The sequence below is a fragment of the Pongo abelii genome, chromosome 13, assembly GCF_028885655.2.
Source record: "Pongo abelii isolate AG06213 chromosome 13, NHGRI_mPonAbe1-v2.0_pri, whole genome shotgun sequence".
Taxonomy (NCBI): Eukaryota; Metazoa; Chordata; class Mammalia; order Primates; family Hominidae; genus Pongo; species Pongo abelii.
Window position 1 is genome coordinate 86210203 of NC_071998.2, and position 13146 is coordinate 86223348.

Here is a 13146-nt window from a genome sequence, read left to right on the forward strand (position 1 = left end):
TGTCAAGCACTGTGGGTGACAGCATGGAGCTGCCTTCCAGCTGGGGTGGAGAGTGGGAGTGAGGCAAACAAAAGGACTTTTGATAGGGTCTCAGTGTGGAGGACAGCCAGCCAGTGAGGCCTGAGGCTTCATTATTCCCACAAAGAAAAGTACATGCCTTTGTACCAGAAGAAATGTCACATTTGCACAGCAGAGCAAGAGGTGTCTGGAAAAACATACAGGAGTATAAGAAGGACAAAATTTAAGAGCAACTTTAAGGTCTATTCTAAAGACCAGAATTCACTGCAGTATATTTAGAATTGTGATCTTTGACAAATAAGGATCACCATGTCTGGGCTTTTTTGGGAAAGCACTTTTGAACCCTTAACTACGAAGTTTTGCTCTTGCGATGTCTTTGAGACCCTTTTAGTTTGCTCCAGCGGAATGTAACTCATGGCATAACTAAGCCTGGCACAAGTGAGTAGGCAGATCCAGAGGGGCCCTTGGGTCTCCTAGAACATCCTTGGCTATTTTAAAAATACAGGAAAAATGCAGATGTGAGTGTTTGCGGCATCGTTCCCAAGCAGCAGAGCCGGTGTGGGCTGCGGTGCAGGGCTGTGGAGGAAAGGGCACGGGCGGGGTGGGCGGGGCGGGCGTCTCTGTGGGCATCGTGATGTGTCTCTGCCGCGGCTGCTGCCTGCTGTGCTCTTTGCTTCCCTGGCAGGTGAAGGACTTCCTGGGTGAGCTCAGACCAGCTACTCCTAGGGACACACTTTGCGGGGCAGGAGTCCCGTGTCTCTGTAATGCCACACAGGCTCTCTGCGTGGTAATTCTGGGAACCATCTCTGTCTGTTCAGAGCGTTCCTGACACAGCCATCATGGTGGGAATGCCTGCTCATCGTTCTGTCACCAGTGAAATCGTCAGAGTCTGTGTAGAGAATTGGGAGCTGAGGATTCCTTGGGGTTTGGAGAACAAGGAGGAGACAGGGATTGCAGACTGCGGCTTCCAAAAGCACAGTCAGCCCACGGCCTCTGTCTTCTCTGGGGTCTTTGCAATTTCTAGACCAGCAAGTGTGTGTGGAACAAGCACAGACTGAGCTCATGTGTGCGTGTGTGTGGGTGCCCACGCCTTCGCCTGATGCCCTTTGGCCTCTGTGCCCTGCAGGCCATGGGTGTGTACCTCTATGGGGAGCTGATGGTGAGTGAGGACGCCAGACAGCAGCAGCTCGCCCGCAGGTGCTTCGAGTGGACCAAGGAGCAGATGGATAGGTCCTCAGCCCAGGTGGTGGCCGAAATGTTATTTTAACGAGGTGATTCTCTCCCTTTCCTTTGTGTCATTTAGTTCTAACCAGATACTCCTCTTAGGAGCCAACTAAATCAGTAAGCCGAATAGTTAGCCAAGACTACCCGCAGCATCAATAGTCGGCTCCCTGACCCGGGGCCTGGAGAGTAGCTGGCCAAGTGGGTGCTGGGCTGGTATGGGAGCCCAGGGTCCCTGGAGCACCTTGCCTGGCTGTGGCAGTCACCGGGAAGCAGAGACTGTCCACCTGGAGGCACAGCGGCACTCCTTGGCACTATTTTGGCCACTTCAGGTTTTATAATCTGTAGGAACAAAAATTGTGGGGGAACATCTTGAGTAGGTTTAGAGATGGAATGGGAAGCCTGGCAGAAGCGCTGGTCCAGTCTTCAAGGTCACGGCTGACACACGAGTTTAAGCGGCGTGTGACTCCAAAGCCTAGCTTCTGCAAGCAGATGTTGTCTTCTAGCCATGTGTGAATTGGAGGTTCCTTGGGCTGTCCACACCTGGTCATGGGCTGGCAGGAGGCTCTCCAGGCACACGCAGCACACACAGCACATGCACCACACATAGCACACACACTGCATGCAGCACACGCACACCACACAGTGGACGCACCACACAGCACACACGGCACACAGAGCACACGCGGCACACACAGCACATGCACCACACAGAGCACCCGCAGCACACACAGCACACATACCACGCAGAGCACATGTGGCACACGCAGCACGCACACCACACACAGCGCACACATCACACAGAGCACATGCAGCACACAGTGCACGCACCATGCAGAGCACACACAGCACACACATCACGCACAGCTCATGCGGCACACATAGCACACACACCACACACAGCACCGGGAGCACCCGCAGCACACAGCGCACGCACCACGCAGAGCATACGCGGCACACACACCACACAGCTCACAGAGCACCTGGAGCACCCGCAGCACACAGTCAGTGCACGCACCACGCAGAGCACACGCGGCACACGCAGCGCACACACCACACAGCACATGCAGCACACACAGCACATGCACCACACGTAGCGCACACTGCATGCAGCACACACACCACACACAGTGCATGCACCACACACAGCACCCGCAGCACACACACCACACATAGCGCATGCACCAAACGTAGCACACAACGCACGTGGCACATGCAGCACACACACCACACAAAGTGCACGCACCACACAACACCTGCAGCACACACAGCACACAGCGCACGCACCACGCAGAGCACACACGGCACACACACCACACACAGCGCACGCACCACACAGCACCCGCGGGTCACACAGCACACACACCACATACAGCGCACGCACTACAGAGCACATGCGGTACGTGCAGCACACAGAGCACCCGTAGCACACGCAGCACACAGAGCACCCGTAGCACACACAGCACACAGAGCACCCGTAGCACACACAGCACACAGAGCACCCGTAGCACACACAGCACACGCACCACACAGAGCACATGCGGCCCACGCAGCACACACACAGCACCCACGGCAAACACAGCATATACAGAGCATACACGGCACACACAGCACACACACTGCACGCACCACACAGAGCACCCGGAGCACCTGGAGCACCCACAGCACACAGCGCACACGCCACACAGGGCACACGCAGCACACGCGCACGCACCACACAGAGCACACATGGCACACACACCACACACAGAGCACCCGCGGCACATACAGCACACACACCACATACAGCACACGCACCACACAGAGCACACGTGGCACACACAGCACACACACCACACACCGCACACACCACACAGAGCACACGTGGCACACACACCACACAGCACATGCACCACACAGAGCACACGTGGCACACACACCACACAGCGCACGCACCACACAGAGCACACAAAGCACACAGCACACGCAGCACACATGGCGCACACATCACACACAGTGCACGCACCACGCAGAGCACACGCAGCGCACAGCACACGCAACACACACAGCACACATAGCACATACAGCGCATGCACCACATAGAGCACCCGCAGCACATGCAGCACACACAGCACATGCACCACACGTAGCGCGCACACTGCATGCAGCACACACACCACACACAGGGCGTGCACCACACGGAGCACCTGCGGCACACACAGAGCACACGCAGCACACCCAGCGCACGCACCACACAGAGCACACGTGGCACACACAGCACATGCACCACACAGAGCACCTGCGGCACACGCAGCGCACACAGCACGTGCACCACACGTAGCACACACACTGCATGCAGCACACACACCACACACAGCGCGCACACCACACAGAGCACCTGTGGCACACACAGCGCACACAGCACACACGGCGCACGCACCACCCAGAGCACATGTGGCGCACACAGCACATGCACCACACACAGCACACGTGGCGCACACAGCGCATGCACCACATAGAGCACCCGCGGCACACGCCGCGCACACAGCGCATGCAGCACACGTGGCATATGGCCTCCATGACACTGTGTCTTGAGGGCGGGTCCTACTTTTTGCTTTGTTGTGTTGGAGCGGAATTTCTCCTCTGGCTTCTATTGGAGTGAGTCCTAGATTATTTAAATCACTTCCTCTGTTAATTGTGCCTGGAATTAACCTGTTAGATTTACTTCCTAGCAGTTAGTTGCTCAGTATGGGTTTCTACACTATTAAAGCAACCTAGCAGCAGTACATAAGGTTTTGTTAGGACAGCTGTGAGATTTTTTTTCTCTAACAATCATCATCATTTCTGTGTCTGCTCTGTTTTTCTTCAGTGTTTTATATGATAATAGGGGCTGTCTAATTTTGTATCTTTAAAAACACTTTATCAAATCTGAAGCATTTTTCATGTTATAGCTTCTCTATAATTTTTAATGGATATTGAATATTTGGTGTTGATATTCTTCACTCAGTTTTGAACATTGAGTTTTCTTCTAATGTTTTGTGCTTATGAAAACCATTTCTGTGTAACGTGTTTAAGTAGCTTATTTATCTGAAAGAACTCATGAAAAGAAATAAAAAATTTTTCCGAAGCATGATCATATTCTTCCAGAAGAGTCAGGAACCATGTGTGCCAGGAAAGGGAAACGGGACTGAGCGCCTCGTAGTGAAACGCCTGCTGCAGACATGACCCGGTTCCCCTCCAGGATGGGCCGGCGGCACACAGACTGCGCACTTACCTCACTGCCAGCCTCATAATAGTAATCAGTGTAAATGGTGTTTCTCTTTCATTTTGTTATTTCGTGGCGTTCGTGTTAAAGTGTGTGAAACTACAAGGCCAGCTAGTCCTTTCATCATTCCCTTTGGTGCAGGTTTTGGAGCAGCACTGCAGGGCACACCCCTCGCCACTCTTTATGGGGAATTTTTGCCCAGGTAGGCAAAGGAGTCATCTTGGTCACAAGTCTCCCCTTTCCCCCTCCCCAACATCTTCGATCCTGTCCCCACCCCTCCAGATGCATCCAGGGGTTGCAAGCCTGCCCCCCAACCAGTCCCCATGAGGAACAGTGGCCAGGATTGCTCCCAGGGCCCTTTCCAGCAGGGGGACCTCCTGACTTGAGAGTCCCCAAAGGCTTCCCAGGGCAGCTAGAATCTGCCTGGAGAGAAGGGATCTTGTCCCCAAGGGTTAGAGGCAGTAAACTAATAGCAAGGACAGCTGCCTTTAGCAATTGGGTGTGTCGCATGGCCAGTCCCTGCATTTTTCTTCAGTTCCAAAGCTGCACTGGCATTTTTATGGTCATCTCTGGAGTCCCTTTGATTCAAAAAATTATACCTCTAGGATGCCAGCTTAACGAACAACAAACAGAAACTCCATCTGTTTGCTAGCATAACAGGCGTGAAGGCGGCAGCGTCGCCGGCGTCCTTCTGCGGAAGCCCGGTGCGTGCAGACAGCACAGGGCGGCACTGCTCTCAGGTGCTCTGGCTGCTTGGGTTCCTGGCATGCTGATTTGTGACTTAAGATTAAAATCACATTGCCAGGGATTACCACGCAACCACGACCTTGGCTGCTCCTCCAGAAACCGTGGTCGCGCTCACTGCAGATTGGAGAACAGGTGCATCTCGTAGCTCTTCTCTGGAAACAAAAGAAGCCACCAGCTGAGGAAGATGCTCACCGGTCACCGTCCCTTTATTTATGCCCAGCGATGACCTCTCTAACAAGGTGCAGAGCTTAGCTGATTGGTGAACAGTGATTGGTTTCCGCTTTGTTCACAGTGGCTAAGTTCTGCACCTGAAGAGAAGGTGAGATGGGGACAGTTAAGTTGGAGCCGCTGGGGCAGAGGCTGTTGCTGATGGGCCGGCCGCTGCTGCACAGTCAGCTTGGGTACAGAGCGCGATCCTGGAGGATGAGAGACCACTTGGCCCCAAGGATGCACTGTCTCCTGCCGGGAATGCTAGCCATGTACTGAGTCCTTAAGTCTGTCCACAGAAACATCCACTAATCGGACGTCTGTCTGAAAGGTCAAATGTATTGAAAGTTGCAAAAATTCTTCTTACAAAAAACTAAAACCAAATGCATCACCTAAATTGAGTGAAATCATGTGGTGGCTCATGGCTGTGAGCGGGGCGGGGCGGGGCTTTCGGAGGAGCTCCTGTTGTTCTGGGCGCGGTGAACTCTCTCTTGTATTTGCAGTCCAGGCCTCTGTGTCTCCTGCGCCAGCGGACGGTGCCCACGGAGCTCCCAGCTGAGGTGCTGCTTCTCCGGGCTGTCGATTGGACCCGCCCTCCGGTGCCTACTGAGCTGATATCAGTTCTCATTTTACACACTGGCTCAGTTCAGCAGGAACAGGAGTCGAGCCCTTGAGCAAAAAGCCTTCGTGTCTGTAAGTGCCCGAGGCTCAGGAGAGCTGGGGCTCCCACTCGCGGCAGACAGGCCCGCGTCCACCCCGGCCCGGCGGCAGCACGGTGCCAGTCATCTGTATGTGCTCCTGCGGCGTGGGGATTTGTAGACTCGGAAAACCCTGTTGGCAGAAAGTTAAGAGCTCCCAAGCCTGAAGGCGGGACACAGTGCCAGCAGGGGGGCATTTGCCCCCATGTGTAAGGGAGGCAGGGCCCAGCTCTCCCACGGCGAGGTGAGCTGAGACTTCTGAGAGCAGTTAGGGTGGGTGCGGGTCTGAAATGAGTACTCCTAGCAGCTGTTGTGTACGCAAAGCCTGAGTACAGCCTGCTGGTGTCACGGCCACGTGTGAGCAGGCCAGCATCACACGGCTTGCTGTGACCCGTCCCCGAGACTGTGAAATGGGCCTGGGTCTCCTCCTTGTCCTGTGATTAAAGTCCTCTCTTGAAAGTGGAGAGCAAAGGCACACAGAGGTGCGCGCTCACAAGAATTCCTCCTGGTGACTGGGTAATCAGTGTTACTGCTGTTTCCTTTGCAGGAAAGACCACAGCGAGATTCTTTCATTCGTCTCCTCCTAGCCTGGGGGACCAGGCTCGAACTGACCCTGGACATCAAAGGAGGGATTATGTGGCTGCTAAAGCCATCGGCCCACAGCCCTGTTCACGTCTTGGTGCTTCTCTTTCCCAGAGGCTGGTCCCAGCCAGGCACACACAAAAGGCAGATTCTCGTAAATGCAGCCTCCCTCCCTGGAGGCCGCCTCCTGCCGTGGATCTGGAGTGAAGCTGCTATGGGATTTTGAGTTCTGCACAGATGATTAAATATATCCAAGAGACATTGGAAAACCTGCTGAACATTTTACATTGGTGTGCTCAGCACATGGCTGGATGTGGATATTTCTATAATTCCAGAAAGTCACACAGCTCCTCTGTACAAGACCAGTGGGCACCATTTAAAAGAACGGGATGAGAATCTAAGATATATTATTAATAAATGTAATGGATTTTTTTTGTATACGTGTTTGCTTCTAAATTTCATACTGTTTAAAAATAATAAAGGTCAGGTGTGGTGGCTCATGCCTATAATCCCAGCACTTTGGGAGGCCGAGGCGGGTGGATCATGAGGTCAGGAGATCGAGACCATCCTGGCCAACATGGTGAAACCCCGTCTCTACTAAAATACAAAAAATTAGGCGGGCGTGGTGGTGGGCGCCTGTAGTCCCAGCTACTCGGGAGGCTGAGGCAGGAGAATTCCTTGAACCCAGGAGGTGGCAGTTGCAGTGAGCCGAGATTGCACCACTGCACTCCAGCCTGGGCGACAGAGCAAGACTCCATCTCAAAAAAAAAAAAAAAAAGCACATACAAGAAAAAGGTATTCTTTACATTCTGGTGTTCCCCCCACCTCACTAGTTTCTTTGTTGTTTTCAAGGTAGTGTTCTCTTAGAAGCCTGAAAACAAAAGAAATTTGGCTGCATGTGGGGCACTCTCTTCTGATAAAATGGAGGCCTGGGCATATTCAGGCATCGTGGGAGTCTGGTGGTATGATTTTTCTTTCTCCACAAGGTTTAGGGTATAGACAGAAGCTAGGCACTGAGCTTCCTTGGCACTGCCCATGGGGCAGAATGTTTGAAAGTGCCTGGAGAAGGCTGTAGGAACGGGTGCAGCCATGGGCCCCGTGCCAAGCTGGGCTGAGCCTGAGTGCACCTGAACACACCCACAGTCTCCTCTGCCTGGCTCCAGGGGGTACCACAAATTCTGGCCTGTTTGGGGTGAAGTAGTGGGGCTCTACCATGGATCTCGTTAGAAGCTCTAGACTGGGAGGCCTTGGTCTCCAGAACTCTCTTTTCTTGTCCCAGTGACTGATTCCAGAATGTTCTTAGGATTTGCTCTGTGCTGTCACATGGCTTTGCGTGGGACGGTATAGCTGGCTGTGCCATCGTGGAGGACGACTCAGAACTTGACTGTTATGTTTGAATAAATACACGACCGTGGCTTCCTGTGGAGACTTAGAATGAACGATGCTTTCTCTCTGTGTGCTGCTGCCTTTTTTTTTTTTTTTGACAGACTTTCACTCTTGTTGCCCAGGCTGGAATGCAATGTACACACTGCAACCTCCGCCTCCCGGGTTCAAGCGATTCTCCTGCCCCAGCCTCCCGAGTAGCTGGGATTACAGGCTCCCACCACCATGCCCGGCTAATTTTGTATTTTTAGTGGAGATGGGGTTTCACCACGTTGGTCAGGCTGGTCTCGAACTCCCGACCTCAGGTGATCCACCTGCCTCGGCCTCCCAAAGTGCTGGGATTATAGGCGTGAACCACTGCGCCTGGCCTCTCTCTCTCTCTGCGCTTTCTAAGTGTGTTTGGCTTTCACTGAGGCAGAGCCAGGAAGGACCGTGGGAGTACCGGCCGCGCTGCCCTGCGAGGCTCCCACTCCCACTGTGTGCAGATGCTTGGCACCTGGAGCTCTCAAGAGCTGCGGGTGGCTCACCGGCCCAGTGGTTTGGGGTGACCTTGCTTTTCCAAAAAGTGAAAGCCATGCTTTATCTTCTTTAGAAACCACTAAAGCAAAGCTGAACTGCTGAATAGGTGGGGTTCTGCACAAAGACCGCTAATCCCCTGGCTCCTGTGAGTCACCGGGTCTTGTGACTTGCTTTGACCACCGGGGATCTGGCCAGTGGGTGGCATAAATTTGGTGGACCTCATCAGAACCGGACACTGCTGTCACGGATTTGGCTGAGGTCCTGCCAGGAGTCGGCCTTTGCTGCCTCCAGACCTGGGGGCACCCTGCCCGTGCTGGGGCTGCCCCTGGAGGTGAGGGAGGGAGGAAGCCGGAGAGCAGCTCTGCCGCTCTGTCCAGGCAGGAGGCTCCCGAGGCTCTGCGACTGCCCTCACCGGCGTCCTTCACCTGTGCCTCAGCTGACTCTGAATGGGTTCTGCCAGCTGCTCCTCTGGCATCTCATAAGAGACTTGAGAGAACCTCCACCCAGGGCCTGGCAGAGAGGCCTCTAGATTCCAGCCTGAGAGCAAACTGGGGTCTTAGGGTCAGTAGGAGACAGATGTGACCAGTACTCTTCCATTTTTAAGTGAAGTATCACATCAGAAACTAGCTCAGATCAAAGGGCGTGTGACGACTGAGGCTAGAAAGCTCACTGCCTTAGCCCAGCCATAGCGCCTTCGGAGAGCAGGGGTGTCTGCACGGGACACAGTAGTTCTGGATGAAGACGGGCTGTCTGGAAGAGCAGGATGTGGGTGTGCTGGGGAACCTGAGTTCCCACTGTGGATTCATCTGCCAAGTGGCAGGGTTTGAATGCAGGTCCACATGGCTCAGAGCTTTCCTCCACGCCACAATGCCTCCCCAGCTGTGGGCCCTTCGTTGACATCTGCTGAGGCCTCCATGTCCAGGCACTCCTGGGGTCACCGTCTTGTCACACTCAGCAGCCAAGACTTGAGAGGCCCCCCTGGGCCTTCACTCCTAATCCAGTCTGACGGAAGGGCAGGCTGGGTGGGGGCACAGGCTGCTTTGGAAAGCATGGAAACCTGAACTTGAATCCGCCAGTTAGGTGCTGTTTCCCGGCCTCAGCTCAGCAGCTCCCCGCGGCCGACCCATGGGTGGGACCTGTCACAGGTTCTCAGTTAATCAGATGTGAAGATAGTAGCTCCCCCTACCCTGCAACAGGCTGTAAGAAACTGATAGGAACAACCTTCTTTAGCAACAAGCCAACGCCTCCACTGAGCAGACGGACCCAGGACTGGAGGGTCCCCACAAGACACATCAGCTCCCTGTCTAGGTAGAAGCCAAGAAACACCTGCTCACACGGGGCTTTCTCAGGCTCTAAAATGACTTGCAGATGCCACGGGATGGGGGAGCCCCATGGCTATGCCCTGAGGCTGCGTGGGGCTAAGCGGCACTGAGGGGCTGGAGGGCAGAGGCCGCAACACGTCACCCTGGCCCCTGTGGCCTGCAGCCACTAGCAACGTCACAGGCCATCTGTCCCCCGAGTGGTAGGTACGAACAGTTAACTGGGTTTGCCAGGTTTAATGAAAGATCAGGGAGAGGCAGCAAGTTAATGGGTTAATTGCCACTGTCCTCCAGGAGAACAAACAGCTGCCAGGTCCAGTCCTTCCCTCTGAGGCCGCGGAGATGCCAGTGTTTCTCTCAGCTCTCAGGAGCCAGGCAGCCCAGTGCAGGGCACTACTACAGAGGCCAGCACGTTTGAAACCGGTGTCCCCTGCTGCCGCCTCCGGCTGTCTGAACACAGGCTGCGCCAACCTATGGCTGGGCCCGGGCCCAGGGCCTGCTGTGGAAGGGGAGGTAGCCAGGGCATCTGAGGGTGACCCCAGCCCAGAGAGCCCCCCCTCGAAGGGAGGAAGCAGCAGTGACCACACCCTGCACTTGGTCGCCTGCAGGCCTCGCCAGCACCCTGGGGCCAGCCTGGAAAGGCAGCCCCCGCCTCCCTGCCGGGGTTGAAGGGACAGAAGGACGTCCCCAGCCCGGGGCTCTGGACCACAGCCAGGGGATAAGGGCAGGGAACTCTGGCCGGACAAAGGCAAAAAGTGGGGCGAGGGAGGATACAGGAAAGAAACAGCAGGTAAGATGGTCAGGTCCCAGCTCAGCTTCCTTTTGAGGATTAAAGGATTTTAAAGCATTTATGTTTATTGGAATTTCAAACCGAAATGTTGAAATAATAGCCTCCATGCTAGGCAAGGTGACGTAGCCTGCAGCATGGAGGGAGGCCAGCCACACCCAAGACAGGCCTGACGGAAAACCTGCCCTCGATGACGAAGAGGGGTCCAGGGAGGCTGCGGCTTCCCTCCACCTCCATTCAGCCTGCAGCAGCCGGTGGCCGGGCCTGGGGGTGGCCAAGGGGAGGGACCTGTGCCGCAGTGACCTCACCAAAGGCAGCTGTGACCCACAGAGCAGCTGAAAGCAAGGCCAAGGGCCGCTTTCAAGGGACAGTTTGTTTAGAGTTTCAAGTTCTAGACCAAGCACCTCCTTGTTCTATAGATGGGGCTAGCGGAGGACTTGTGTGGGTCATGGGTGGGGGTGAGGGGAGGTGCTGGCAGGGAAGGAGGGCTCCTTGGCAAGGCAGTCCCACCTGGCAAGGGGCCACAGTCTGTCCTGGGAGGCTCCTTCCAAGCAGAACTCTGGGTGCGCAGGGCCCACCACACCCCATTCCCCAGAAGAAGTGGGGTGCTGCCTGGCACTTTGTCAGGGGTTGACATTAAAGGGTGGTGGCTCTTTGGTTAGCTGGTGCCTTGGGCTGAGCCACTGCAGGTTCGCTCTGTGCAGGGCCCAGCCATGACAGTCACTCTGTATAGGGGCATGGAGACGGTGGCCACCCAAGAGGTTTGGGGGGGCTGGAGGTTGAAAGGGCTGCCTGGACCTCCCAGGGTCATTCCCAGCACCCGTGGGACAGTGACCTTGGCCTCGCTGCTTGGGCTCTGGAGATTTACAAGGTGGAAGTGAGGAGAGGCTGGTTGTGACTATTCAGTGGCAGGGTTTTATAGATTTCTTCCCACCCTCCCTGCTGTCTGGGAGACTGATCACCCGATAGGCATTTCTGTTCCAGTCGGATAACCAGATGGTGTGAGAGGCCGGCAGCCGAGCCTGGGGTGGAAGCCCATAGATGTCCAAAGACCAACTTGGCACGTGTGTGCATGTGCGCACCCCACCCCAACAGCCCCCATGGGAGGACCAGCCTGAGAAGCCACTCTTGGGGCTGGGGGTGGGAAAAGGGGGTTGATGCCCCGTGGTTCTCACATAGATCCAGAAGAGAAGAAAGGCTGAGAGCTTCGGTCACCAGGCTGTGGCCTGAGAGAGTTGCTGATGGCACCAAAAGCCTGTTCAAGGCTGTGTGTGTGTGTGCGCGCACACACACACACTAGTAGGGAGAGGCAGTGCAGGGCTAAATGCAGAAATGCAGAGAAAGACCTCTGGCCACACAGTTCTGTCTAGTCCCAACAGCTTACAAGGAACCAGACCGGTCCCTGCAGTGTTTGTTGAGATAAAACAAGGTGAAAGTTTGGCTTTTGAGCCCCAGGACTTAAAGTGGGTGGGCCCAGGGGGAGCTGCTGTAAAGACCAGAGCCTCCCACCCCTGCCTGGGCCCACCCAGCATCTGGATGCTCTGCCACCCCTACCTGACCCTGGCAGTCGCTGCTGAGTGGGGCCTGGGGGTGGGCTTGGGGCTGCTCCCAGGGGGACTGTCCATTCTGAGTCTCCCACAGGCTCCCCACCTGGGAGAGGAGTGCCCAGCTCTGATCCTGCCTGGGGCCGCCTGCCCAGACAGCTCATCTGTGGCTTTGTCTGGGGCACAGAGGCGACTGGGTGTGCACCCTGCGGTTTCCATTTTCTTAAGCTTTCTTTGTGCTCCTTCTGCCTGTAATTTCTTTTCAGCCTGGGCCTTTGTGGAATCTGTCCGCCACTTTAAAGCGCAGCCGAGGAGATGCTTTTGCCAGCGGGGTGTGGGTGGGGTGCTGAAGCTGCCCATGGTCAGACCCTGACTTGCTGCCAAGAGTCCTGAGTTCCAGAAAGTTCCTTTCTGCTCTCATAGTCCTCCCTTGCCATACAAGTTCTGACAGAAGAGAAGTGCATGTCCTGAAGACTGGATTGAACGCACATGGCGAGCTCTGAAAGGCAGGAGTCAAGGAAGCCCTCTCTGGCTAAGAAACCACACTCTTCACCCGTGATCCCTGAGGTTTCTGCATTCTGACCCTATGATTTAAGTCCCCAGGGACTTCAGCAGCAGTTACGTTTAGGGAGGGAGGCTCAGGAAGAACGTGAATTATGGCATAACTCAGAGATGAGGCCGGAGTCCGTTTCAGTGATTGCTGATGGAACACGTGTGCGTTTATGTTGGGTTGTAAAGAAAACACAGATAATTTACGGGGAAGGAACTATAGTTTGATGATTGTATCTGCTTTACTAAGTTAAAAGCTGTGGAGGAAGCAACTGCAGAAACGTGGTTTTAGCACAGCTGAGGCAGAGGACTTGCGCACAGGAGGAAA

General features: G+C 54.9%; 1 protein-coding gene across 14 annotated transcripts in view; it reads left to right on the forward strand.

Moving 5' to 3' along the window:
* Positions 1-7155, forward strand: part of AOPEP (aminopeptidase O (putative)) — a 369731-nt gene extending 362576 nt beyond the window's left edge. For 10 of the 14 annotated variants that reach the window (XM_024251889.3, XM_063714294.1, XM_024251891.3 and 7 more), the window contains one exon: positions 6683-7155. In XM_024251889.3, the coding sequence (XP_024107657.3) occupies positions 6683-6943 (261 nt within the window). In that variant the 3' untranslated portion in view covers positions 6944-7155. Of the gene's footprint in view, positions 1-1144 lie in introns of all 14 variants that reach the window. The other 4 variants (XM_063714296.1, XM_063714303.1, XM_054520275.2 and 1 more) reach the window with 1 other exon arrangement.
* The last annotated feature ends 5991 nt before the right edge of the window (positions 7156-13146 follow it).